General features: G+C 39.6%; 1 protein-coding gene across 1 annotated transcript in view; it reads left to right on the top strand.

Moving 5' to 3' along the window:
• The window catches only part of LRBA (LPS responsive beige-like anchor protein), a 558,096-nt gene that overhangs the window by 83,411 nt on the left and 447,897 nt on the right, over nucleotides 1–26,788 (top strand). Inside the window, exons 14-22 of the mRNA XM_024207579.3 lie at nucleotides 2,623–2,791; nucleotides 4,878–4,957; nucleotides 7,455–7,517; nucleotides 9,686–9,783; nucleotides 15,257–15,349; nucleotides 17,195–17,303; nucleotides 17,858–17,939; nucleotides 20,071–20,194; nucleotides 20,486–20,678. Coding sequence (XP_024063347.2) covers nucleotides 2,623–2,791; nucleotides 4,878–4,957; nucleotides 7,455–7,517; nucleotides 9,686–9,783; nucleotides 15,257–15,349; nucleotides 17,195–17,303; nucleotides 17,858–17,939; nucleotides 20,071–20,194; nucleotides 20,486–20,678 — 1,011 coding nt within the window. The remainder of the gene's footprint in view (nucleotides 1–2,622; nucleotides 2,792–4,877; nucleotides 4,958–7,454; nucleotides 7,518–9,685; nucleotides 9,784–15,256; nucleotides 15,350–17,194; nucleotides 17,304–17,857; nucleotides 17,940–20,070; nucleotides 20,195–20,485; nucleotides 20,679–26,788) is intronic.

Genomic DNA, 26,788 nt, shown 5'->3' with positions numbered 1-26,788 from the left:
CATGGAAAGTAGGGAGGACCAGACCTCCTTTTCCTCTGCTAAAGGTTCCAGATCCTCTTTGGGATTCCTCAGCATTCCCAGGCCAGCCGGGAGCTATAATCCCTCCAGCGTGTCCTGGGTCAGCCTCGGGCCCCCCACCCAGTGGGACATGCCCGGTAGAGTTCTAACAGAAGTGTCCCCGGGTCATCCTTATAAGGTGCCCGAACCACCCCAACTGCCTCCTCTCGATCCAGAGGAGTAGCAGCTCTACTCTGAGGCCCTCCTGAATAGCCAAGATTGTCTCCCTATCTCAGAGAGTAAGCCCAGCCACCCTGCAGAGAAAGGTTTCAATCAGGACCCCATTGTTCTAAATGCTGTATGTACATAGGCTGACACGGTCCCTGCCTGAATAGCTAACGTTCTAATTGAAGATCTGGATAAGTAGCATAAAACTATTTGCATTCCACTGACTAAGCAGCCTTTTAAAATAGTATTGTCCAACTTCAGTTCCACTTACACTTCTGCTATGGTGTGAATATGGAGTTTAGTGGATCGGTGCCAAATGATTCCAGATTTAACTATAATGTAAACCAAACATATATCATCTCAGTGATACTATAGAATTACTATATACATAAAGTATATTAAGGCATAAAAATATTTGCCTGTACTAATTTCCAATCCATACTGGTATAACAGTCTGCCAAAATTGAAGCCAGAACACTCACAAAGATTATTTTAAACTCTTAATAGAACAAAGGACAAGTAATTTAGCACTCAGGGAGAAGTACGGAAATAGTATAGGGTTGTTTAAAGATGCTGCAGGCAGCGCTACACCTGTTTTGTAACTACACAAGGAAAATGTATTTTTCATGGCTTTTAATCTGACATATTTCAAGAGCATGAAATTCACTTAAAAGCTCCTTCATCATCACAAGGCTAAAAAACTTGACATTCTGTGGTGAATTCCATAAGCTGAGCCAAAGTTAGATACAAATAGGTTTTGAAGCATCATGAAGGAATGATGTAATATGGGTACAGCTAAATTAAGCCTTTATAAAAGTATTGGCAGCATCTTTTATGTTTGCAGAAGGGGAAATAAGCAATACAAATCTATAAGACCATAACTTTATAATGAACTGTTTATATGAACTTTACAAACTGTTTCATATTAAGGGCATACTTTCCACTTGAAAATCCCACTTCTAGAAACTCTAGTAACACTCAAGATAACTATAATTGAAAAGCTAGTAGAGAGAATGTTTTTCTTCCTGTTTAGTTTGATTTATGCATTTGACAGCTCTTTGTGTATTGTCATTTTCAGTGTTCACCCTGTATGTCAATTTTTTCTAGCCAAACATAAACAGAAGAACAAGTAAACACTTTCCAAGATGGTGACAGGTTTTTGCTGTTGCTTCACCTTGTTTTGATCATGTTGGAACTTGCAGAGCTGCTGACTGATTCCTGATAACTTCTGTTGGAACACATGGTGTTCATTAACCCTATCCTGGATATAAGGGAGTGGGAGTGGCTATATAGACAGAGTAAGGGCTTGTCTACAAGGAAGTTAGTACAAGATAGGGTGTGAGTTTACAGCGCATCCTGCACTAACTCCCCGTGTGGACACTTACTGCACACTGCAAGTGCACTTGGGCACCTTAGCTTAGTACACTTTAAAGCTAACTAAGCTATTAAGCTAAAGCACATGCAGGCATTTTTAGTGCACAGTAAGAGTGTCTGAGATTGGTGTGGACTGATCCTCCCTTAGGAAGAAAATATAGGAACAGCCACTATAAGAAACTATGGGAAAAATATTGGGCTGGAACTTGTTACTGTTTTTTGTAAATAGAGACAAACTCCAGTAAGGGGGTGAGTTTTGTACAGTGCATCAGAGGCTGTGTTTTGGAAAGTGAGCTGCTTGGACCCTTACCCATTTTTAAAGACTCTTCTAAAATAAAAAAATTAGACCATGTTATGTTTTGGATGCTCTATCTGAAATGGGAATTGTTAAAATGTCACTGCGATAAAACAGTAAAAATGTCATTGTCCCTTGTATGATTTAGACATGCATTAATGTCTATAGCACTATATAACATAGATACTTCACAAAAGAGGAACTTTTCAATTAGGGAACAGTAGCACCTGAAATCTTTTTTATTGCCCTTTCATTGTGCTCCAGAGAAGGACAGTGACATAAAATTTTTATTCTGGCAGTTAGATGTAGCTATCAATATTGCCAGCCCTAAGCATTTAAAAAAAAAGCCCCCCAGAAATGATGAGATGGGAAAAAAATGGGGGATTCACACATTCAAACTTCTTTTCACAACGACCATGAAGGCCAAAATGTGGTGTTTTTAAAATGAGATTCTCTCATATTCACATGACTCCAGAAGCTTGGACATTTAGAATTACACCAAGTATCATGAGACTTGTGGTAAAATCAAGAGTTTTTAGTAACTATTTGGTGAAGCTACGCTAGTGAGTATCTCCATTTACTCTGCTCTTTTTTACATTAGAATTTTTTTAAATTAGATAAAATTAAGAATATAATTCCCTAATCTACTACCATTTTGACTTACCTCCCTGTTGTGTATGTGAAATCCTAGCTGACATTTTCAATTTGTTCTTAACTGGGTGTTGTAGGTTCAGCTGATCCTGTACACTTACCTGTCTACCGAGTTCATTGGCACTGTTAACATATACAATGCAGTTCGGCGTGTTGGGACAGTTCTTCTGGTAATGCACTCCTTAAAATATTACTACTGGGCCGTGAACCCTCAAGATCGCAGTGGTATTACTCCAAAAGGTGTAGGTATGTATACATTGTTCACCCTTCATCAACACATGAGCATTCTGAACCACTTCACTTGAAGTGCATGGTTTTGTGTGGTGTGTGGAATGGATGGGATCCAGGCAGTGTTTCATTTGGTGGAAGGATTCAGCATACCAGTTCAAACAAGCAGCTTTGTCCATCTGGTGCTTACTTTTTTGCCCCCGTCCCCCCCAGACCCTGAAGAGAATAAATATATTTTCCCAACCCCAAGGATCTATGTACATTATTAGAATATATCATACTGGGGATGATGTTAAAAGTGGAGAGTATGGCCATTCTTATGTTCTTATGAGCTCAGAACATAGAGACTTGATGCTTAATACTGGGACCCACTACTGAAAAATGGGGCTGACAGAATGGAAACCCATCACTGAGATTGGGAGAGGGAAGAGAACTTCCCATTGAGATGAATTATGAAATTAACTCCTCTCAGAGGAGGTGATTTGGGCTGTATTAATCTCCATGGAGTTCAACCCATTGAGCTGAGACCACCACATAGAGATGAATGTGGCAACTCTTGCCATTGCAAGCTATCCTGAAGCTTTTTAGAATGGAGGAAGGAATTCTGGAGCTCCCCTCTAACTCCTGATGGGCAAGGGGAGCCCCATGCTTTTCCCCCAGCCTTTTGTTCCCAATTGGAAGAAGGGGCTCTGGGAGTTCCTATCACCCTTTCTTGGAGTAAGGGTTGTAGTGTACTCCCTATGGTGTTGCCTCCAGCTGGTAGTTGTGCTCCTCATAGTTCCTCAGCTACCTTGTTACCAGCCTAGGGTGGGAATGAGGATCGGAGAGATCTGGTAGCTGAGGGGCATATAGGTGTACCCAGGAAGTTCTCTCATGCCAGTCCTCCAGCAGGGGCCCCTTAATCCTGTTCCTCTCAGTACCACCAACTTCTCAAACAAGGGAAATTCACTAACAAAATTTGTGGAAGGGAAATTACATTTGCTTGGTAGTGTGTTGAACCCTGGAAGGAATGAAGATTTTTTGTTAGTAAGAACTTGTCTACTCATAAAATTGAACTGGTTTACCTAAAGGTATGTTTCTTTACTGATTTAGTGAAACTAGGGCAAGTTTGTGTAGAATACTCTTATTTCAGTTGAATGGCTTATTTTTGATTTGAGCTAAATTGAAACAAAACACTCTTAAACTCAACCAAAGTGCATCTACACAAACTTGCACCAGTTTAACTAAATAGGTTTAAAACCACATCTGTAGTTAAACTTGTGCAACACAAGGCCTTATAGAGCTGTTTGAATTTGTATATTCTTCTGTTAAAATTGGGGTTGTATTTGCCCCCTCCCTGGGCATAGCTAACACAATGAATAGCCTAAGGAGCTATGATATTTGGATCTTTAAAATATTTCAGTGACCGATTATTTGGGGAGGGAAAGGAGAGAGTCTTCTCTGAGAGTCTTGGGTCTCTAAATTGGGTTTCTCTAACTTGTAAGATAATGTTTGTATACAAGAGGTGTAGGAATACCTCACAACATCATGTATTTATCCATAATATGCTAGTAGCAGCCCAAGCAGAAGAAGCCATTTTATATTGATTAATACTATAGTGTAATCATCTCCTGAAAATATTAATGAGCTGAAGTAGAAATTAAAACCAAACATACACAAAATAACTAAATATCAAAGTCTGGAAATACTAATTTAAAGTTATAGTATCAACTTAAACTCATTCTTTTACCCCCATCCATGATGTTTCAGTGCTTGATTTAGACACTGCAAAAGTTTTAATTTAAATGAAAAAGCATTAAAAGAAGTTTTAATAAAAGGTTTTATAAAACTTTGACATAGCCTTACCTTGTAGACTTAATTAGTGGTCAGTTCACTACACTATTAAATGTTAAAACAACATGTAGTAACATGTTTCCTGTGGGAAGCAAAGAAAATCAGTGCATTTGAAATCGTGCTCTGGCATATACAAATATAAAATATCTTACATTTTTTCAAAACTTTTAAATTAAAAATATATTATATGCTTTAGTAACGAGATAACCATCAGTAATTCACATCCAGTAGATATAGTATAATATATCCATCTTTTTGTATGTTTTTAAAGATGGACCACGCCCTAATCAGAAGGAGATTTTATCTCTGCGAGCATTCTTACTGATGTTCATTAAACAACTAGTGATGAAGGTAAGGCGACTATAAATGGAGATTCTATTGTCCATGCTGCCTTTCCCATGAAATGTGTAACACTGACTCCATCTCTGCTGTGTACTACTGCAGTATATCACTTTAACAGTCTTTAAAGTATGTTGAAATTTTGGTGATTTTTGTAAGCAAATAAGGTACTTGAAACAACACTGAGGGTGATCCTCCCATTTGGCCTGCTAATGTAAGTAGCATGAATTGATAAATGTTTATGTTTAAACTGTTTCTTGTCAAAAGTAGAGCTGTTGGTACGTAGTTAATTTATGAAGTCCCCTCCACCAAGGGGAACATAAGAACTCTCTATTTGATGAGATTGAATCTCCTAAATCTAATAGTGGCAGAACCAGATGCTTCAGAAGAAGCATTAGTGTGGACAGAATAACTAGCTGTAGTAGGCTGTTATCCTTTATGCAGACAAGCCACTAGAGGATGATAATACCGTTTGCCAGTCAGCTTCACAAATATTTGCCAGACAACAGAGGACTGTTAAGATTCAGGAATCCTAGGTTCAGTTCTAGGTTCTGGAGGGGAACATTCTCTAGTGGTTATAAATCCTTCTGCTCGTATCTCTGTGGTATGCTCTCCCCTGAGCCAGAGGTTCTCTGTCTGTTTCTCTTCACTTTCCACCACACTTGTCACCTCTCTACATTTGAATCATACTTCGTCTTTCTCCTCCATGCTCCTTCGGTACCAGAGGAGAAGTACTGAGAGCTAAGGAGACAGACTCTCTGCTCTCAATTCTGGTCCCCTGGAGCTGGGAGGACCAATTGCAGCAAAAGTCCTGCTCAGCCCCTTAGCTGGAGCATGCTAATAGCAGATGAAACCTCTGGGTGGTTTAGCCACCAAATTCTAAAGAGCCTTTACTGAGCATTTGCAAGCTGCTTTTTTTTCCTGCCAGTAGCTTATAAGTAGGTCAAATTTGGGCAGATTTTTTTGCAGGGTCAGAAAAAAGTACTGATGCCAGGGTGACGCCCTGCCAGATGTCTAGACTTTGTTCCAAAACATTAAGGTACAAGTGCATCTCAATTAAATGGTTGTAAGACTTCTGTTTTAGCATGGACAAAACAACTTATTTTTCATGGAAACAAGTGAACAGTTTTTGCTGAAACTTAAAAAAACTAAAACAAACAAATGAGGCCTCAGAGAGATCTAGTAGTGATGACTATAATAAATGTCTAATATTGTTTTTGGATCTTACTAAGCTCTTTGCCTCAATATCTTGTGGAAGTGAGTTCTACCGGTTAATTTTGCATTGTACAAAGAAGGATTTACTACTTTAAATTTGCCTTTTAACTTCATTGGATGTCCGTTTGCTCTGCTATTATGAGGGAGAATAAAAAGAAACTCTGTTCTTCTGTGGATCACTTATTGTTTCATATACATCTATTGTCACCTCTTACCCTATTTTTGTATGTTACTTTCCACTTTTGGTGGCAACTTTTGTAGCTTAGATCCTTCAGTTGTGAATCCTTTAAGACAGAGAACCTGTTACCTTAGAACAGGCGGGCGGGCAAACTTTTTGGCTTGAGGGCCACATTGGGTTTCCAAAATTGTAGGGAAGGCTGTGCCTCCCCAAACAGCCAGGTGTGGCCCAGCCCTACCTCCTATCTGACCCCCCTCCCCGCCCCCCGCGCGCTTCTCGCCCCCTGATGGCTCCCCCGGGCCCCCTGCCCCATCCATCCCTCCCTGTCCCCTGACCGCCCCCGACTGACCCCTGCTTCCCCATCCAACCCCTCCTCTCATTCCTGACTGCCCGCCCGGAACTCCTGCCCCATCCAACCACCCCTTCTCCCTGCCTGCCCCGGGACCCCTGCCTGCCCCCTGCCACCCCATCCAACCCCCCCTCCTTCCTAACTGCCCCCCGGAACCCCTGCCCCCATTCAACCCCATATTCCCTGCCCTCTGACTGCCCCGACCCCTATTCACACCCCCGCCCCCTGACTACCCCCCCGCACCCCCCCCCCCCCCTTCCCCCCCCCCCCCCCCCCCGCTTCTTGCCCCCTTACCGCGCTACCTGGAGCACTGTTGGCTGGTGGCGCTACAGCCGCACCGCCCAGAGCATCAGGACAGGCAGCTGCGCCATCTGGCTGGAGCCAGCCATGCCACCGCGCAGCACAGAGCACCGGGTCAGGCCGCAGCTCTGCAGCTGCGCTGCCCGGCAAGAGCTCGCAGTCCCGCTGCCCAGAGCATTGTGCCGGCGGCGCAGTGAGCTGAGGCTGTGGGGGATGGGAACAGCAGGGGAGGGGCTGGGGGCTAGCCTCCTGGGCCAGGAGCTGAGGGGCCGGGCAGGAGGGTCCCGCAGACTGTAGTTTACCCACCTCTGCCTTAGAAGCTGTCATGGCACCTTAGATAAAGATAAATCTATCTTGTGTAGCTGTTCAGCTTTATATGATACTGTCTTGTATAGTGCTGTTTAATAATTATTTTGTTATGCCTTGAAAGAAAGATGCTAGATACAATTTACATTTTATTTTTTGAGGATTATGGAGTGAAAGAAGATGAACTGCAGGCTATCCTCAATTATCTGCTCACAATTCATGAGGTAACTTTTTGTATTGTTTTTTTGCTATTCTTGGTAAGTCAAGCCAAATTTATTCACAATTTTTTCAAATAAAAATATCCTCTCTTGCCACAAGATGGCTCTGCAGTAAGAAATAACAAATATAGTCCAAACCTAGAGTGCAGTGTGTTGAATTACCAATATCCTGTAGTGATTTAAACACTATATTTAATAGTAGATTGAGGTTCATTAAGGTAGTAAGTCAAAGTAGTTTCCTATGCTGTTCAACAACCTGATCTATCAATCAGAAAAACAGATGGCAAGAGTGACTTAAAAAAATCCTTATTTTATGCTACCTAAGTAATATTTTTGGTTTTATTTTTCACCGTTTTTATTCTGCTTCTTAAATAAAACAATACATTGAAAATGTGAATTAAAAATAAGAATGTTAATGAAGTCTAAGAGAAGCTTGTAAACTTAATTGGGAAAGAATATTGGTTACCATTGATATATCTACATCTTCATATTTTAGCACCAGGAAAAGGCACTTTATGCCAGATGTAACATCAAAGACAAGGAAAATGGGACCATAAATCTAACTGAACTAATCTCTTTAAGGGTGCTTGAAATGGGTAAAATAAGGAATTAATTGAATTCACTTCAAGCAGTACAGATTTATTTTTTCTTTGTGTTTACACCTATATTTATCCTCTAGTCTCTACTCTGGTACTGGATTGAATGTGCTTGGCTGCAGCATGAAATAAGCAATCCAATCCTTCTCCTTTATGCATAAAGGAGAATCTGGGTAGCAGCTAAGGACTTATCTACATGGAGACTTAATGCGTGGCAAGCCGGGATGTGAATCTACACTGTGCAAGTTTGGTATGCAGTAGCTGACCGTGTGGACTCTGCTACCATTCACTAAAAGTTCTGTAGTCAAAGCATGTTATGGAACTTCTGTGCATGGTAGTAGAGTCCACATGGCCAATTACTGCAAGTTAGTCTGCTGTACATTCACATCCTGGCTTGCTATGCATGAAGTCTCCATGTAGAAAAACCCTGAAAATGAAACAAATCACAGAGCTTTCATTCAAATTTTGTAAATTGAAAGGAGGAGTTAGCCTTCCACTCTTCCTCTTTTTTTAACCAGATGAGCCTGCGTGGCCTAAACTGAGAGCCAGGGTTGTTGAATCCTTAATGAAGCAATCTTTTCTCTCAAGCGATTTAGGTACATAGGTGTTAAACAAAACAAAGAAAACAAAATGTTCTAAACCTGCCATAGGAAAATAGCCCTACCCTCTTCATCAGGCTAATCAGCCACGACATCTGTGAGGTCATAATGTTGCCATACCTTAGAAGGGCATAGTCTTCCAGGATATACAAGACCCAAGTGTCTAATGTATAAAATGAGCAGGACATTTTTGTTGAAAAATTTGTGAAGGTAGCTTTTTATATATCACGACGAATAAGAAATGGGCACAAAAGTTGCATTTTATTTCTTTGTAAGTCACCTTTTAAATAAAAACAATTTACTTGGAACAAATTTGTAAGCTGTGGTTAAATATATGTGCCTCAGACAAACTGCTAAAAAAAAACTTTGCTAGACAGGTAATAAGCCTAAATTATCCACTCTTAGTATTGCCTATGAGTTCTCAAAGTTTTTCATAGTATAGGCCACATCTTTAAAAAAAAAAAAATCTCATGAACCGCCACCCTTTGGAAAATTTGCTTTGTTTGTTTGTTTTTGTTTTATTTTAATTCACTGAATGGGTGAAGTGTGTGTGTGTGTGTGTACTTAAGTGTGCATGGGAGGAATTGCCGCATAGTCCATTCCCTGTCACACATGCACAAACTTCCCACTACATACAAAACAATGCAACTTCACCACCACTACGCACAGATGAACTAATTCTATTACCTAATCCATTCTCACTTTTGTTGACCCTTTAATTTCCCTGTACCTTTCCTGTTCCTTAGTACTCTCTCCTGGCTCCTTTGAGCCTGGCCCTAGTTATTTGGATTCTGGTCTGACTCCTTGGCCCTGCTCTACAGTTTACAGCTGCTACCTAAAGAACTTCCTTGGCCCAAAACCAAGGCCTGGATCATACTGAATTATTTGCAATGACTTTTAAAATTTAGAGTAATGTTCTAATCTAGCAATTTAGCTACTTAATTTTTAAATTCGAATTCTGTGATTTATTTTTTAATAGGATGACAATCTAATGGATGTCTTGCAGTTGCTTGTTGCTCTGACATCAGAGCATCCCAGTTCTATGATTCCTGCTTTTGATCAGAGGAATGGATTACGGTAAGTTAAATTTAATGCGTAGGCAAAAGAGAACAATATTTTGATGATATTGCTATTCACTGGAATTCCCACGCCATCTTGAGTCATTTCAGTTCTAGTAATACAGCTGTAAACTCCTTCTTTTGGGTGATTTTTGTATCCAGGTGTTCTCTTGGACAGAGTTCACATTGGTTTTATTACTTAAGAATTGTTAATGCCTCCAAGCTGTAAGTCATGCTCAGACAAGTAGTAGTCCATTTGAGTTAGTCTATACTCGTATGTTAATCATCATCCATTAACATCTAGCCTGAAACCTCCCTTTCCACGTCAATTCATTGAGAATTTAGTAATGGGACAGTTCCAGCTAAACTAGCTAACAGATTTCTTCTGATCCTTGTTAGCTTTTTCACTACTGAAAAGTGTTTTTTTTTTTTTTTTTTTCCCCTTTTCTTCCCTCACCCTATGGTGTGTAACCTACTGTTGGCAACTTCTGTCTACCTGTAGGCCATGCTCAATATGTTGAGAAATGCTGTTTCATGGTATGCTGAGTGGATAGTAGTAGTTGAGGAAAGGCGCTATGGCATGCTATTTCTAGTAAAGCCCAGTAGAAGAATTGTTGTTAGGAAAATGGCATTAAATTACGGTTTTGATTTTATTTTGTGCTCTCAATGAGTGGCCTGATAACTGAATTTTTCTAATTTAAAATGAATCCTGTGTGGATATCAGGGGGAAGTGTGAGCATACAACCAAATATAAGAACTGTTCCTAGAAGGGTACTTACAGCAGTAATTCACTTGTTATATAAGGGTGTATTCTCAATTCATACATTTTGTTGCAACTACTGATTAATCCTGGGTTTTACTTCCCCCTCCAGTTCCCCTATGTCAAGAATCATGCAGTCATGTTCATAGTTGTTTCCACCCTCTTCTCAGTGCTAGTTATTTCATCTGTTTTGTTCAGCTTTGACTTCATTTTTATGGTAATATTATGTTATGGGAAACTAATAAAAACTCTAAATAATGAAGTATTTGAATGCCATGTCAGGTCTCTAACGTATTGTATTTGTTTTTACTTCGCAACTGGCAATAAACTTTTTTCTTTTTATTAAGTAGCATGGGGCAGCTCAGTATGAATAGTGAGTCGACACTGAGAAATCTTTGTTTTTCTGTCTCATTTGTTATATTCCTTACTCCTGTACTGTCTCCAGCCATTTAACTGGCTGATTATATGTCTAGTGCAATTGATCTGAAAATTTAAAAAGCTGAGTTAAATGATACTTTCTCTCCATGTTTAAAATAAAATTAATTTTTTTCCTCACACAGGCTGTATAAATATTTGGGTGTCTTTTCTTAAAATTCAAAAATAACATATATTAGCTCAGAAATAACCTATATGGAAGTTTAATGTTTTCCATGATACTGGATAGTCCTGATGGGATCTTGTAAGCTGGCATCTTGTAAGGACAGAGAAAATTGGACTGTTATCTTCCTCCATCTTTTGTACTCTGCTGATGATATCCCACCTGCCTAGCTAGTTACATTCACAGCTGCTTCACCCAGGTTAAAATCATTTTTCGTGTTGCTTGGATTTGAATCGCTGCTGACTCTTTATCCTCTGATTCTGCTACTGAAGAGAAGGGGAGACTTTTTTCTTTTGTTTGGGTGTGTTGGGGGAAGCTGAGGTTATGGAATAAATTTATTGGGAGGGTTTGGGTGTGTAAACAAGACAGTCTACTTTGTTCTGTTCTTAAAAGTATCAACAGCCAGGTATTTGTATGTTAAGTAATATTGTCCTTTTCATTAGTTCTGATACTAGTAGAAATGCTTATGAATTTTTCCCTTAAAGTTCTAAAAATGTATTTTCATAAAAAGAGGCACACCGCCCAAAATGGTCACTGTACAGACTGTGTGGGACTTTATCATCTGCATTCTCATAATCAATATAATTTCATGGAACATTAAGGAATTACATAATCCATAAAAACTATTTAAGAGCTTATCTCATCTGGACAGAAGCCAAGTGTGGTTGATGCAAATTCAGAAGATCTAGTGAATACCAAAGACAACCAAACTAAAATCACATCGGTTGTAAGTACGTCACGATGGTGATGATGACATTGGAGCAATCTTATATTGATATTAAGTGTACAATCGAGGCCAGAATTTATCCTCTCAGGGCACAGTTTTAATTTATTTATTGTAGTATAGTAGTGTCCAGAGGGCATGGCCACCAGACAGTCATTATCAGCTGGCAGAGTGCCTATACTCAACACTTTCTGCTATGAGACTGCTTTCAGTTGCTTATAACATTGCTAAGTTTTAATATATGGGCTACAGTTTTTTATGTCAGGTGTCTGCCTCAGGCTGAATTGTTTTATTTGGAAAGATTTAGCCATTTCTGAGAAGGTGGCAGGAGCCGCATGCCTAATGATGAGGATAAAAAGAAATAATTAATATATACCTATCCCTTGAGCCCCCATCCTTATTGTGCACTGAGTGAGTCCTGTAGGGAAAAATAGTAAGTGACCATCTAAAGATCATGGTTGCATGGGCAATCTTAATTCTGGCATTTCCTAGTTCCGGCATTTATTTCTTTGGTATATTTTCATATAAGTGTTTTTGGTATGTTACTTTCTCAGTGTGACCTAAAAATTAGACATTGCTTATTCCTTTCTTAATTATTTAAAAAAGTGCTCAGTGTGTCAATTTGTATCTCATATGAAGGATGCAGCATATAGCCCTTTAGCAACATACTGGGGCATTGATTGAGTGCTAGCTGAGATAGAAACGTGAGTGTTGCTTGTTTTCCAGTTAAAATTTTGAGTGAGAAGTTCAAATATAGATATATGCTCTGGAGTAAAACTTGGAAATTTTGCACATCGATTTCTCATCAGTATATTTGCATGGTGTCACTTTTAATTATGTGAGATTCTAACAACAATGGATTGTTCAGTGCTAACCATCCTTTTTTCTCCCTTGAGCAGGTATTGTAAGGTTAGGATGACCAGACGTCCCTTTTTAAAGGGACAGTCCTGTATTTTAGCCCTCCTGCAGGTGTTCCAACTTTTTCTAAAAAATGGGCAAATTGTCCCATTGTTTCTGGCCCGCCCCACCTCCCCCGCCCCAATCAGTACTGGCTGCCGCTAGCCATATTCTGGTGTGAACCCTGCTTGCCTGGCTGGATCCCTGCTCGTCAGCCACCTGCCCACCAGTGGTGAGGGGCAGGGGTCTAGTGGCTGACGATGGGGGTGGATGTGCTCATGGCGGGGTGAAGATGCAGCATGCGGGGCTGGCCGCTCTCCCTGCTGGTCCCCCAGCACAGCCCCCGTCCCATTTCTGGCCAGTGCTGGCTGTGCGCTGTGAGCTGCGGTGGCTGGTGAGTGTGGGCAGGCACCAGGCAGCGGCCGGCTACATGTCGCCTCTGCTGCCCACCCATTGGCCCTTTATGTTCTCCCCCTCTCACTGTCCTCTCCCTACTTTGCCCCTTCGCTCCCGCAGCCCTGCTACTCTTTCATATGCCCCCCAGCAGGGTGCATCCCACTCCCAGCGCTGTTCAGAGAACCAGCCCCTGGTCAGAGTGCTCAGCTCACCAACAGCCTAGCTGGCAGGCTCCTTCCTTCCCCCACTGCCTCTGGCTGGGCCGGCACCCCGGGAAAGCCCAAGACCCTCCGGCCCAGGGCACTGGCCAGGAGGAGCCGAGCCCTGCATGTGCCAAAGCCCTGGCATGGGGAAGCCTCTCTGCCACTCAGCTAAACTCCGGAGTGTTGGGGTGGGGGAGGGAAAGCAATTTCCAGCCTGTTCACACCCCAAACCTGCAGGCTCCACAGCAGCCCCCAGAGCAGGGGCTTAGCACCCTCTTCACCTGCCCCCCGCCCCTGTGTCCTGCCCCAGGGGGCGCAGGGCTGCTTCTTCCCCTAGGCACCCTCCTCTGCTGAGTCATCTCTCTGGCCAGGTTTGCTGAAGTTCCTGCAGTCAGGTTCCCTGGGCCCTGGTGCATAATTATTCTTAGGGCTTAAGCCCTTCCTGCCCATTCTGTAGCCCTGGCACAGGGGGCAGCTGGGTTATGTCAGTGGCCAGCAGCAGCCTGGAGGTGTTAGCTGTCTTTCGACAGTGTGCGGGCAGGAAGGGACAAGCTGCTTCCAGCCGGGATGGGGTGGGGTGGGGAAGATGAAGCAAAGACATGGGCCAGGTCATCCTATGCCCCCCCCCCCAAGCATCTGGAAGCAGCTCCCATCCCTTCCCTCCCGCACAGCGCCAAAAGGCTGCTGCTTGCCACATTCTGGTGTGAACCCTGGCAGAAATCTGGGGAGGAGGGCGTGCCCCCCACATATTGCCATGGGAAGTTGCGGCACCAGATATCAGAAGAGGCGGGTCCATCCCAGGGGCCCAGCCAGGCATGGATGGCGGAGAGCACTGGACAGGGAGGGTCGGGTCAGTTGGTCACTCACCTGTGTGAGAGAGGGGTGTGTGTGTGTCACTTCTGGCTGTGTGTGTGTGTGTGTGGGGGGGGGGGAGGTAGGGGTGTGTGTGTCTCCTCTCCCTGTGTGAACCCTAAAGCCTTAAAGATAAGAAGGTAAATAAAAATAATCCAGCTACAGTGTTTCTTCTTAACAGGAGCTCAGTCAACTTGATGTTAATTTGAATGTTTGTACTGCATAGTTCTGATTGCTTGCTGTTGAATTCACTTGAATACGAGTAATTTTACCAGGTGTTCCATATTCAGCATAGGAAAATATGGTCACCCAACGTAAGGTACAATGCATGTTCCAGAGCTAATAGGGATTTCCTTATGTTAAGTGTCAGTATGATCTGAAGAAAGATCAATGACAGAGGAATAATACCTTCTGTCTTCCAGAAAGAAGGGGGAGTATATGTGCATATGCAATTTTGTATGTAAGACAGCTTTGATAAGATTCTAATGTGTTCTTTCATTAAGGAGCAGAAACCGGTATAAGTGTAATGAAAAGAATGCCAGCTGACATTGTTTTTTGCCATCCTTCTGAAAGCTGTCATAAAGGACTAGCAAGGGATACAAATGTCAAATACTAATACTGTTAACAAATGTCCACCCAATTATGAAACTTAAGCTTTTTGCAGCTATTCTGTAGCCAGCTGTCTTGACAGTACAACAAACATAATTTGTTTGCTTTTCTGTACTGTAGCCTGAGTGAGATATCAGCTAAAGACAGATTTGAGTACTGAAATTACAATGACCTTTTCACAGATACTGTTTTCATATCAATTGACTCTTTTAGGGACTCTTATAGAATTTGGATTTCAAAATTCCCAAATATAGCTTTAAAATTTTAGTACAAAGTACTACATAATTTAGGAAAATGTCATACCATATTTGTAAAGCTTATCAATATCTGTCACTTTAATTTGAACCAAGGTACAAACTTGTTTGCAGTGTGCTTCAGTTAATTTGTCAGTGTGGAAACTCTCTCTTAGTTGCTATTTCAAGCAATCTTGGTGTTTTGTTTGTTTTCATTTAGGGTTGTCTACAAACTTCTAGCATCAAAAAGTGAAGGGATCAGGGTACAAGCTCTAAAAGTGATGGGCTACTTCTTAAAACATCTAGCACCTAAGTAAGTACTGGTTTAAATCTGAAGAAAAGGTACTGTTTCTGTATATGTTATACATATTTAAAGTGTTCTGTTGGCATGCAACCAGAATACACACTTCAGCCCATAGTAGGTACTGTTTTCTTCAGTGTCATTCAATTTGTTTTTTATAATCCGTTCCCTATCTAGTGGAATTACTCACAATTGTGTCATAGCATCATAAAAGGCTCCCCCATCAAGCTTGCCTAGTGATTTGTGACATGTCAGTTTATAGTAGGATGACTAGACAGCAAGTGTGAACAATCGGGATGGGGGTGGGGGGTAATAGGAGCCTATATAAGAAAAAGACCCCAAAATCGGGGCTGTCCCTATAAAATCAGGACATCTGGTCACCCTAGTTTATAGGTTTATATTTTTAACACAACCTGCTTGCATAGTTCCAACTAAATATATAGTAACAATTAGAATAGCGAGATTAGCAACAAATATTCATAGATTCATAGATTCTAGGACTGGAAGGGACCTCGAGAGGTCATCGAGTCCAGTCCCCTGCCCGTATGGCAACTCTGGACTCAATTTAAGGTATCTTAAAAAGTGTCTTATTTTATCTTTATTTTAAAATTGGCAAAAACATTAATGTGAGTATTTGCAACCCAGCACTTTTGCTATATGCATAACAAAGTACCTCTGACCGGTTATGTGATTTAAAACTTTAAGTTAATGAGTTGATGTTGCCAGAGCTCAGATCCAAACCACATAGGTATTTAGGATTTTTTGTTGGGCATACAGCAGAAACATTTCTGTAAATATTCACTTTGATGTTCTTGCCAACTTTATAGTGAAGATGAATAAAGTAAGAGATTCTTAAGCCACCTAAACTGGGTTGGTAACTCTAGTTTATCTTTAAAATTAATCCATCCTAACTTATTTTTGCTGCTCCCCTTTTCTTATGCCTCAGCCACCCAGAACACAGATATGTAGCCACCTGGTCTCTGTTAACCTACAGGCATCTGTCTGTAATTAGGACATCCACCTTGAGAGGTGGCAAGGAGAATGAACTTTACATAGGTCTTTCAATTTTTGTCTTGAAACACTGGCCCTCAGCATTTATTGTTGATCTTGGAAGTTCTATAGTTATCCAATTGCAGCAGAAAGTACAACACTAGTTTCCACCAATTTATTTAAAGAGTGGACTTTGCTGCAACTGTAGTTAACATAATTACCAGCTAATGCTCATGGTCAAGTAATCTTTGTGAGCTGAATGGAGAGGGTTATGCTCTTCCCTATATCATTATCAAGGGTCCCGCAAGGTCTGGGTCCAGCTTTTTGGGCTGGTGGTAGGATGTTGGCACACAATGTGTAAGTGGCCCCTGTCACAGGCTGTGTCAACATTGCAGTCAGAGGTGTGACTGCAGCATGTGTAGACATACCTGCACTAGCTTTGGTCTTGCTAGCTTAAATACCAGTAATAGTGAGAGCACGGCAGCACAGGCTGGATACCCAGGACTCTGGGCATGTATTTGAGTGGCTGACGTGTGCTGCTGTGGCTTCAGTGCGATTGTTGTTTGCGCTAGCTAGCTTGGATAGGTCTGCATGTGCTGCAGCCACAGTTCTGATTGCAGTGTAGAAATACCCAGAGGCTCAGAGACTGAACCATCCGGTAGTCATGCTTTCAGCAGGTCCCAATGGGCGGCTTGATTGTTACCTTTGGCAGATAAGGGTTCCTGTGTCCCAACTTCCCCAGAACCGAGAGGCTACAAAATAAAATGCTGAAACACTTTCACCAATTTAGCACTGCTCTGGTGTACACATACCTAACAAGCTAGAAATGCCCTAATTTACTTTATCTGCCTTTCTGTGTTATTTTAGGAGAAAAGCTGAAATCATGCTTGGACATGGATTATTCTCTTTGTTGGCTGAAAGGCTGATGCTTCATACAGGCTTAATCACCATGACCACGTACAATGTCCTGTTTGAGGTAGTAATAGACTGTAGTTAGAATCCAATCTTCCTAATTACTTAGAAGATATTATAAAATTGCTTGCATATTTGTGCTGATATTTTCCAGATGATGCTAGAAACTTAGCTATGGATGCAGTAAAGTTTTCTGAAGCTTACTACTTTGGAAGTTCTGCTTAATTTAGTTATAGAAGTAGCTCATTGTGAATCATTTTAAAATAACTGTTAAATTAAATAATTGAAGTAGATACTTTTAATCTGAGAGCTTCATTCCACTTGATATCATGGCTTAAGGTTGTTGTAACTTTGATTAAATTTAGGGGAACTCTTCTACTATAATTAAAATACCAATTGTGTGTCTCAGAAAATGCGAAAATTGGTGTTAAAAATAAGATTGATTCAATTACTAAAACCTATGACAAGGAAACTTCAGTACAATTTTAGCACTAAGATGATATGATGGGTACTGTAGAAAACCTTATGATAAGCAAGGGGATCAACCATACTCCAGCAAGCTTTTTAGTGAACATTAAATAGCTGTTCTTACACTGTGTTTCTTCCTCCTTCCCCCAGATTCTTATTGAACAAATTTGCACTCAAGTAATACATAAACAGCATCCTGACCCAGATTCAACAGTGAAGATACAAAATCCTCGTAAGCATTATATATCTTTTAAATTACATCACTGTTAAGCTAAAAATGTTTGTCATTAAAAAAAACAGAAAAAAAACAACCCCCCCCCCCAGCTTATTAATTATGTCCAGCAGTCTGAATTGTGGTCTGTTAGTTTTACAGAATCATTCATGCAAGAGGGGAGATAATGCATGTTTAGTTGGAGTTAATTGGGAAACATGCTTGTCTCCTGCTTTTTGAAAGATGTTTTGTGTGTCTACATGTATACGTAATTTAGTACTGACCCTTTTTTTTTTTTTTATGTGGTGGTGATGGTATGAGATGTTTTTTCAAGATTTTTATGCCCAGAGTATTTTGATTTAATACATTTTCAGGTTTCAGCACAATTCTGATTGTATTATTTAGTGATGTCAGACTAAATTACACGAAGTATGGAAATAACATTCATCTTAAATTACGTTCAGTGCAGAAACTCCGGATTTGGAGTGGAAGAAATGTATCTGCTTACTATATTGTTTAGGGTAACTTTCTGTGTAGGAAAAAAATCCTGATTTGAGACTTTAGATTTCTTAAGAACTTCCATGAAGGACAAATTTCTGTTCTTGAGATATGTGTTTTGATATCATCTGTTTGTGATATAATGAAGTTATGGTATTCCATTATTCATGGATAAATTTAAATTTTCACTTTTAAAGTTGCATTGTCATTTAATATATAGTATAAAAATGGAGATATCTTTATCTTCAGAGTCTGGGGAAGGAAAATAAAGTTGGAGGAAAATGACCTGTGTTTAGAGGACATTGTAAGCTTCCTGGTAGATGTAGTCAATGTAGGGAGTGAGAATTAATGGTGTCATCTTGGTGGGATAGAGATGGGTTGAGTTGTCTGTTTCTAAATCCCATATACTCAGTTCATTCAAGTTGACAGAGTCCCTGTTAGATTAACACAGACTTCCTAGAACTGTTACCTAGGAGTCTGGACTCACTCAGGCATGTAAGGAATGGTAACTTTTTCCTGAATGCACTCATGAGGTCAGTGCTTATATTTTATTAAATAGGGAAAATGTTTTTGAAACTTTAAATTAGAAGCTGAATTGAAACTGTGAAAGTGGCTAGAAATAAATTCTGACCTATTTCGTCTGTTTTCAAAGTTCATTCAGTTTTTTCTTAAAGTAACAAAAACAGTGGTTTTCTTACCAACCCCACTTCCCAAAAATCAGAATGTGTGTCTGTGTTCTGCCCTCCTCCAAAAAGTACTGTACAAACCAATGTGTGTGTATATAGGGGGTGAAAAATTCACCAAAGAGACAATTTTTTTTCAAACTTCCATTGTTTTTACAACTGAAACTATTTTTAAGATTGAAAATAAACCCTTAACATTCTATTGATTCAGTATAATTGATATTCAAAGAGAGAAACTTGGAGTATACCTGGCTTTCATGTTTATTTTATAACATGATTCATCAGCTGGTATGTTCCTAGTCTTCCAGAGAACATATTTCTTAAAGATAGTCAGTAAATACCGATATTTCCTTTTAAACTAGTCATTAGTAGGCATTAGATAAACCCTGATCATCATTAATTCCAACATTTTAGATAATGGCCTAACTCCACTCCCACTGTGAACTAGGCCAACACTGAATACATTTGTAAACAGTGGTGCCGGCAGCCGTGTGCACGGTGCATATCATTGGCAGGGGCAAAAGGGGCAGTTTGCTCCAGGGCCCCCAAACTGAGTGGCACACAACCCCACATGCCAGCTTGCAATGCTACTCTCTGAAATTTGGCCTGTGCACCCCTGCAGTCATGATGGAGGGTAAGCTGGGCCGAATATGGGTGGCTAAATTAAATTTGTGTGTACCCTGTGAAAAATTTCTGGGAGTGCCCCTGTCTGAAAATCCCACTGAAGAGGAATAGTCATGGAAGTCTTTGGAAGAAGGAAGCAATATATTTCTTCTTTACTTAGATGCATCTTTGACCCTGGTGGAGATGCTTTTCTTTCTTTGTATAAACAAATATATTTTTACAAGTTAGTTTTTCTTAAAGTGACTATTACCAAAATGTTTGCTGTTAGTGAATGTAGTTTAATAAGCTCCAATACTTGATGTGCTTTATTTCTAGTTTTTAAAATGTACTTGTGAACTGTTTTACAGAGGTATTGAAAGTAATTGCGACCCTACTACGTAACTCTCCCCAGTGCCCGGAAGCTCTGGAGGTTCGTCGAGCTTTTCTCTCAGACATGATTAAACTTTTTAATAACAGCAGAGAAAATAGGAGGTAAGAGGGCTCATCATGTGCATACAAAGACCGTATGTAAATAACAATGTCTTACAAATCTGTCCTCTCTTCGGACTAAGCTAAAATAGTTTCATTAGGCTACCATGTCTAGGCCACGTTATTTAACAAATGTTATACATGTAATGCCAGAGAAGCTTGCATGCAGTAGTGTTTTCACATATGCTAAATTCATCACCGGCTATGTGTGGTCTCAAAGTTTAATGATCTTTGTATGTTTTAATATGCTTGTCCATTTTGAGATGTGATTTAGCAGGAGTATGTGTTTTGCAGGAGCTTGTTGCAGTGCTCAGTGTGGCAGGAGTGGATGCTTTCTCTTTGCTATTTCAACCCCAAGAACTCTGAAGAGCAGAAGATAACTGAAATGGTGTATGCCATTTTTAGAATCTTGCTTTATCATGCAGTGAAATATGAGTGGGGTGGCTGGCGAGTTTGGGTGGATACACTGTCAATCACACATTCAAAGGTGAGTGTTTCTTGGAAAAATATTCTGGAAATTGTGATAACTTTTTTTTGTACTCTCTAATGAAATTTGGAGCCTTTAAGTACTGTGTCAAATAAAAAAGTCTTCTAGTAGAAATAAGCTATTTTAATAAGTAGAAATTTGGTGGCTTTAATAGTCTATAATAGCATATACTTCAAGTTCAGTGTATGGCTTGTCACATTTGAAAATTGAATGACTTTTTATTGTCAGAATACTTTAATCACAAAATTCTTTCTGTTGCTCATGGCATGATGGTGTTCACTTGTAGTAAAAATGGCATTTAAACGTTTCCTAGAGCAGGTTAATCAGCGTTTCAGTGGTTTTTTAGTGCTGGATTTCTGTGCATTAATAACAGCATGAAGTTTTTTAACACAAGGTGGCGCACCTTATCTATTCATAGACAAAAAATACCTTTTAGTAACGTCAAAAGGCAGTGAAACAAATCCATGAAATTAAGGAAATCCGAGTAGAGGCTAACATTCCATCTGTAAAGCCATGAAGGGAGACAGGAAGGTAAGGAGGCTGAAGGAGAATCCCAATTGTACGAATATAGGTGCCAGCCTTCCTTCTTTCATGGCTTTTGTTGGCTTGTTACAACCTGAGCAACACTGCAAAATGCATTTTATTAGTAACTCTTTTTTTCAAATTGAGCTATAGAACTAGAAAAAGCCACCACTTCATTTCTCTTTCCCTGCACCAAGAAAAGAAAAAAGTCTAACACAAAAAGCTGCGGAACTTGTGTTCTGGATTTTCAGACAGGTAAATTGTAAATTACATACTTTTAAAAGTGTGTGTCTTACCCACGTATAGAGGGCATACAAAACTGCACATCTTAATCCCACATTACTGTCCTTACATGGGTTAACTTCCTCTCAGAAAGTGTCAATCTATTTAGACCACAACAGCACTACTGGTTTATCTTGTAGATCACTGATTATTGATCCAATAAACAGCTCAATAAGCTATTGTGTGTGGTTATGTGCGAGAGAGAAGAATAAAAGTCCATATACTAAAAATGCTTGCAAATGTTTAGTCAATGAACATTTCATGACATTATAGGTGCAAAGGATCTGGGGCCAGATCTTAATCCATGCCAAAATGTGGCTCCAGTGACATAGTGGTGCATTAATCCTTTGCTATGCCAGCTCAATATCAAACCTGAAACATTCCCATCAGCATAGCGGTGTGTAGGTGGAGTGGGCTGCAATCTGTGACCAGGGTAAAGGCCACTGAAGTTTTGTTACAAGTTAGCAATATTTTTAAGCAGCTCTGAGGCTGCTCAAATTTCTGGGAATTGAACCAGCCATTGGCTGCCTCCAGGATCGGGGTAAGCAGAAATGTGGCATAAAGCCACCCCTTTGCCTGAAGTTTGCCCATGCAGCTTTGGTATACCTGAGGAGTATGCCCCTAGTTTCTAAACAATACCTGTAAAAATTAACTCATGGTTGTTTTGAAGTTTTTGTTTGTGAGATGTGTGTGGAGAAAGAAGCAGTCTGCAATGAGAACTAATGGTCGGTAAAGTTAAACATAAAATACAGTGTTAAAATCCAAACACTGAAATGGATTTGTGGTCACTAATATATATTATTTCATACCTATAACTCAAAATGACTAACCCAGCTATTCCAGAATATGTAGAGAAAACCCAAATGTTTGTAGGAGACCTTATAGGGGCTAAATATTCAAAAAGATATTCTGGATGAGTTATAAAATCTCTGAAAACAAGAACTTGATGATGCAAATACTGCTACATTCTTAAAATGGATTTGGTTCTAGTTATCTGAAAGGGCCTTAGTTAAGAACATAAGAATGGCCTACTGGGTCAGACCAAAGGTTCATCTAGCCCAGTATCCTGTCTTCTGACAGTGGCCAATGCCAGGTGCCCCTGAGAGAATGAACAGAACAGGTAATCATCAAGTGATCCATCCCCTGTCGCACATTCACAGTTTCTGGCAAACAGAGGTTAGGGACACCATTCCTGCCCATCCTGTCTAATACCATTGATGGACCTATCCTCCATGTCCTATCTAGTTCTTTTTTGAACCCTGTTATAATCTTGGCCTTCACAACATCCTCTGGCAAGGAGTTCCACAGGTTGACTGTGCGTTGTGTGAAAAAATACTTCCTTCTGTTTGTTTTTCAACCTGCTGCCTATTAATTTCATTTGGTGACCCCTAGTTCTTGTGTTATGAGAAGGAATAAATAACATTTCCTTATTTACTTTCTCCACACCAGTCATGATTTTATAGACTTTTATCATATCCGCCTTAGTAGTCTCTTTTCCAAGCTGATAAGTCCCAGTCTTATTAATCTCTCCTCATTTGGCAGCCATTCCATACCCCTAATCATTTTTGTTGCCTTTTTCTGAACCTTTTCCAATTCCAATGTATCTTTTTGAGATGGGGCGACCACATGTGCAGGCAGTATTCAAGATGTGAAAGTACCATGGATTTATACAGAGGCAATATGATATTTTCTGTCTTACTATCTAACCCTATCTTAATGATGCCAACATTCTGTTCGCTTTTTTGACTGCCGCTGCACATTGAGTGGATGTTTTCAGAGAACTATCCACAATGACTCCAAGATCTCTTTCTTGAGTGGTAACAGCTAATTCAGACCCCATCATTTTATATGTATAGTTGGGATTATGTTTTCCAATGTGCATTACTTTGCATTTATTAATGTTAAATTTCATCTGCCATTTTGTTGCTCAGTCACCCAGTTTTGTGAGATCCTTTTGTAGTCTTCTCAGTCTGCCTGGGACTTAACTATCTTGAGTAGTTTTATATCCACTACAAATGTTGCCACCTCCCTATTTACCCCTTTTTCCAGATCATTTATGAATATGTTGAATAGGACCATGCGATAGATCCCATTTGGTATGGTGAGGTGCTTGAGCCTCCACCTTACCCTCCTGTTGCCCAGTTCCAACATGAAGCAGGCTTGCAGCCAGGAAATTCCTATTGAGGGGTCCTCAGCTGTGGAATAGACTTCTAGCTTCACTTTTCCAAAGCCCAAATCTGTTGTGTTAAGTGTCCAACGTTTGTTCCCCTGGGTTTTTTTGCATTGCAGGGGAGGTCAGTGGTGGGGGAGAAGAGAGATGAGCGGGTGAATAAGTGGGGTGGGTTGCAGAAAGTGTTCTGGGTTTGAAGCAGTTAAACCAGATCTGGAATAGTTCAGTCTGTTGAATACTGGTCCTAAAAAGTTGTCTTCATAGTCTCCTGCTGCAAGAATTAAGATTTTTTTTTTAAATAAATAGGACTGTTAAAACCTTATTCTGTGTATTTTCAGATTAAATTAATTTTTGGTAAAGGTAATGGTTACATTTTACACTGCAACTAGTGATATAAGGATAGAGATGATGACGTGTGTGGGGTGTGTGTGCCTTAAGCATTGATATTAATATTCAATTGGTTATGAATTCTTAAAATTGTTTTTCCTAATTAACTTACATTTTGAATACTCTAGTATACACTTATTTTAAAAAAGTTGTAAATTACCTAGACTCTTTATTTTGTATGACTTTATAATACTGTGTAGAAATAATTCAGTTGGTATATTGCTAGATGCTAAGTGCATCAATGATTTGTTTGATTTCTAGCATGCTTTCAAAGTACTATGGAACCAGCAATCATAGAGACCCAAATATTTTTTTCTTAATATTGTTGAGGAAATACCTAGTTTTTTCATTTAATCTCTAATTGTAGGGAATTAATGCTTATTTTTCCTTTTTACAGCCCTTTAACCCCCAATTTATAATACCATTCTTTGATAAAGAACTAGTGTATAACGGACTAGTGTTGCAGAATTGGATAGATTTTGCAGAGCTACACATCAAGATACATGCAGCTGCTATAAAAAGCCAAAGAAACTCAATTGCAATTTTATTGTCCAGTTTGATAGATTTCCTGCCACCTTTGTAGCAGGGAAGCTGTTTGTCACTGTAACCCTCTCTTCCAACAGCTGCACTATGCCTTATAAGCAGCAATGGTTTTTCTAGCATAATTGCACTACATTGGTTTCTTTGCTTCCAGAACTTAAAAGGTGTGGGTAACCTTTTTAAGGCTAAATTTCTGTGTCTTGCTAATGCACTGCCTTGATTTTCATATTATATTTTTGTGCTATTTCTTCAAAGCTGAACATGATTTACCAAAAATTATGGTTTAAACTGAGTCTTACAGTTTGATGAAAATATTCAGGAAAAATTTAGATCAAAACCCAATTTTGTTTCTTCTCAAAGTACATTGAACGTATGAAACCACCCACCTTCTTTATTTTTTCTAGCATAATAGACATGTTAACTATATCCTAAACTTAAATCTGTCTAGATCTGTTACTTTGCAAAAAGGACCAATGGCTTCATGGTTAATAATAGGAAACAAGTAAATAATGGTGGACAAGTTGCCTTCTTGATCTTTCAATTTCCCCAAGATTTAAAGAAAATAATGATTTATACAGTATAATACACCATGTACTTGAATGTTTTAAAACATTGAAAAGTGTGAACATTTAAGTATTTCAGGTCCTTTGAAATATCTTTTAATTAAAAAAAGTTGTCATGTTACCAAGTAACCAAATTAAAGGTAAATCATTTGGATAAGGAAACATCTTGGAATATTTAATAAAATTAATGAAGTTTGTATTAATGTTATGAATCAATAAGTGTTCAAAAATACTTCCATTTGCAGACTGAAGTTGTATCAGTTTTAATCTGTATATGGAAATGTTTCAGAATATTGTTTACTAATCTGAATAAAAGGGGATTTGATAATCCTAAACAAAATAAACATGTTTTAAAATACTGTTGTTTTTTTAATGTCTAAGTGATTATTCTCTACCCAAATAATTTTAATTGGCATAGATAAGAAGCTGAATACATAATTTGGATATTTCCTCTTTTTGTGCCCTAAAAAAGGGATAATCCCCTTCAAGAAGAGAAAAAACTGATTGTATCACATAGGGAATTTGATGTACATAGAATTAAGCTGAATTATGTAGCTGGCATGGCAGTGGCAGGTACAGAAAAACTGGAGAGACAGATCAGCAGAAATGATTAGGTATTGGAGTAATAGATTTATGTAGGAAGATTAAAAAAGCTTAATATGTAGGGGAGGAAGCATCGTCTAGTGGAATGAGCAGGGGGCTGGATGCCAGGACCTCCTAAATTCCAATTCCAGTACTGCCCCTGAGTTACTATGAGGTCTTCGGCTAGTTGCTTAAAATACGAGTTGCTTAATGTTTTCCCATCTCTAAAATGAGAATAATATTTAGCTACCTGACAGAGATGTGCTAAGGAATAGTTAGCTTGTACAATAACTTGATCTAAAATGCCTCTTAACGCCTCAGCAAGGACTCAGTGATTCATGATAACTGTTTACAAACAGTTGTGTAAAATGGAGGATGAGGATTTTTTTAGGGTAATGCTAAGGGTATATGTGAGGCTAAGTAGGAACAATGGTACGCAGTTAAAAAAACAGAATGTTTAGGCTGAATATTGGAGTAGGGGAATGAGTCTATAAAGACTCCATAAACATAAGATACTTCAACTTTCCTTAGAAAGGTGTATAAGGATTATCTGATATTTTAATACTATTAATATCTGTTAGATAAATGGTTCTTCAGCTCTTCTATTCATGAGGGAGAACCGCTGCTACCTACCTAGCACTACTGGCATACCTCTCAATCTGCCAGGGCCAACAAATGGGCCACAATGTGTGACAAAGGCCAAAAATGAAGGGGGAAGACTAATTATTCATGCAGCAAATTTAAAATGTGGGATTAATTAATTGAGTGTAAATCTCACTTTTTAAAACTTCAGTTTCATGATTCTTCTGATGTAAATAATTTTCAACAACAAAAATTAAGGGGTTGCCAGATTTGTGTGGAATGCAAGTTACTTTGGGATTAAAATATGGGGCCTCCCTGAAAGTAATGTATGTTCAAAAAGTATGGCTGCTGGCACCTTCCTCCCCCTCTTTCTCAGGTGAGTCCCCTGCTATTCCTGGGTGTGGATGGAGGGGCCCACTTACTATTGACTTCTAAGTGTGATGGGACCTCCAGCCTCAGCAGGAAGGAATGGGAAGCAGGAG

The sequence above is a fragment of the Terrapene carolina genome, unplaced genomic scaffold (genome assembly GCF_002925995.2).
Source record: "Terrapene carolina triunguis isolate 2854851 unplaced genomic scaffold, T_m_triunguis-2.0 Scaffold66, whole genome shotgun sequence".
NCBI lineage: Eukaryota > Metazoa > Chordata > Testudines > Emydidae > Terrapene > Terrapene triunguis.
Note: the sequence above shows the minus strand (reverse complement) of the source record. Positions and strands in the feature narration are given on the sequence as shown.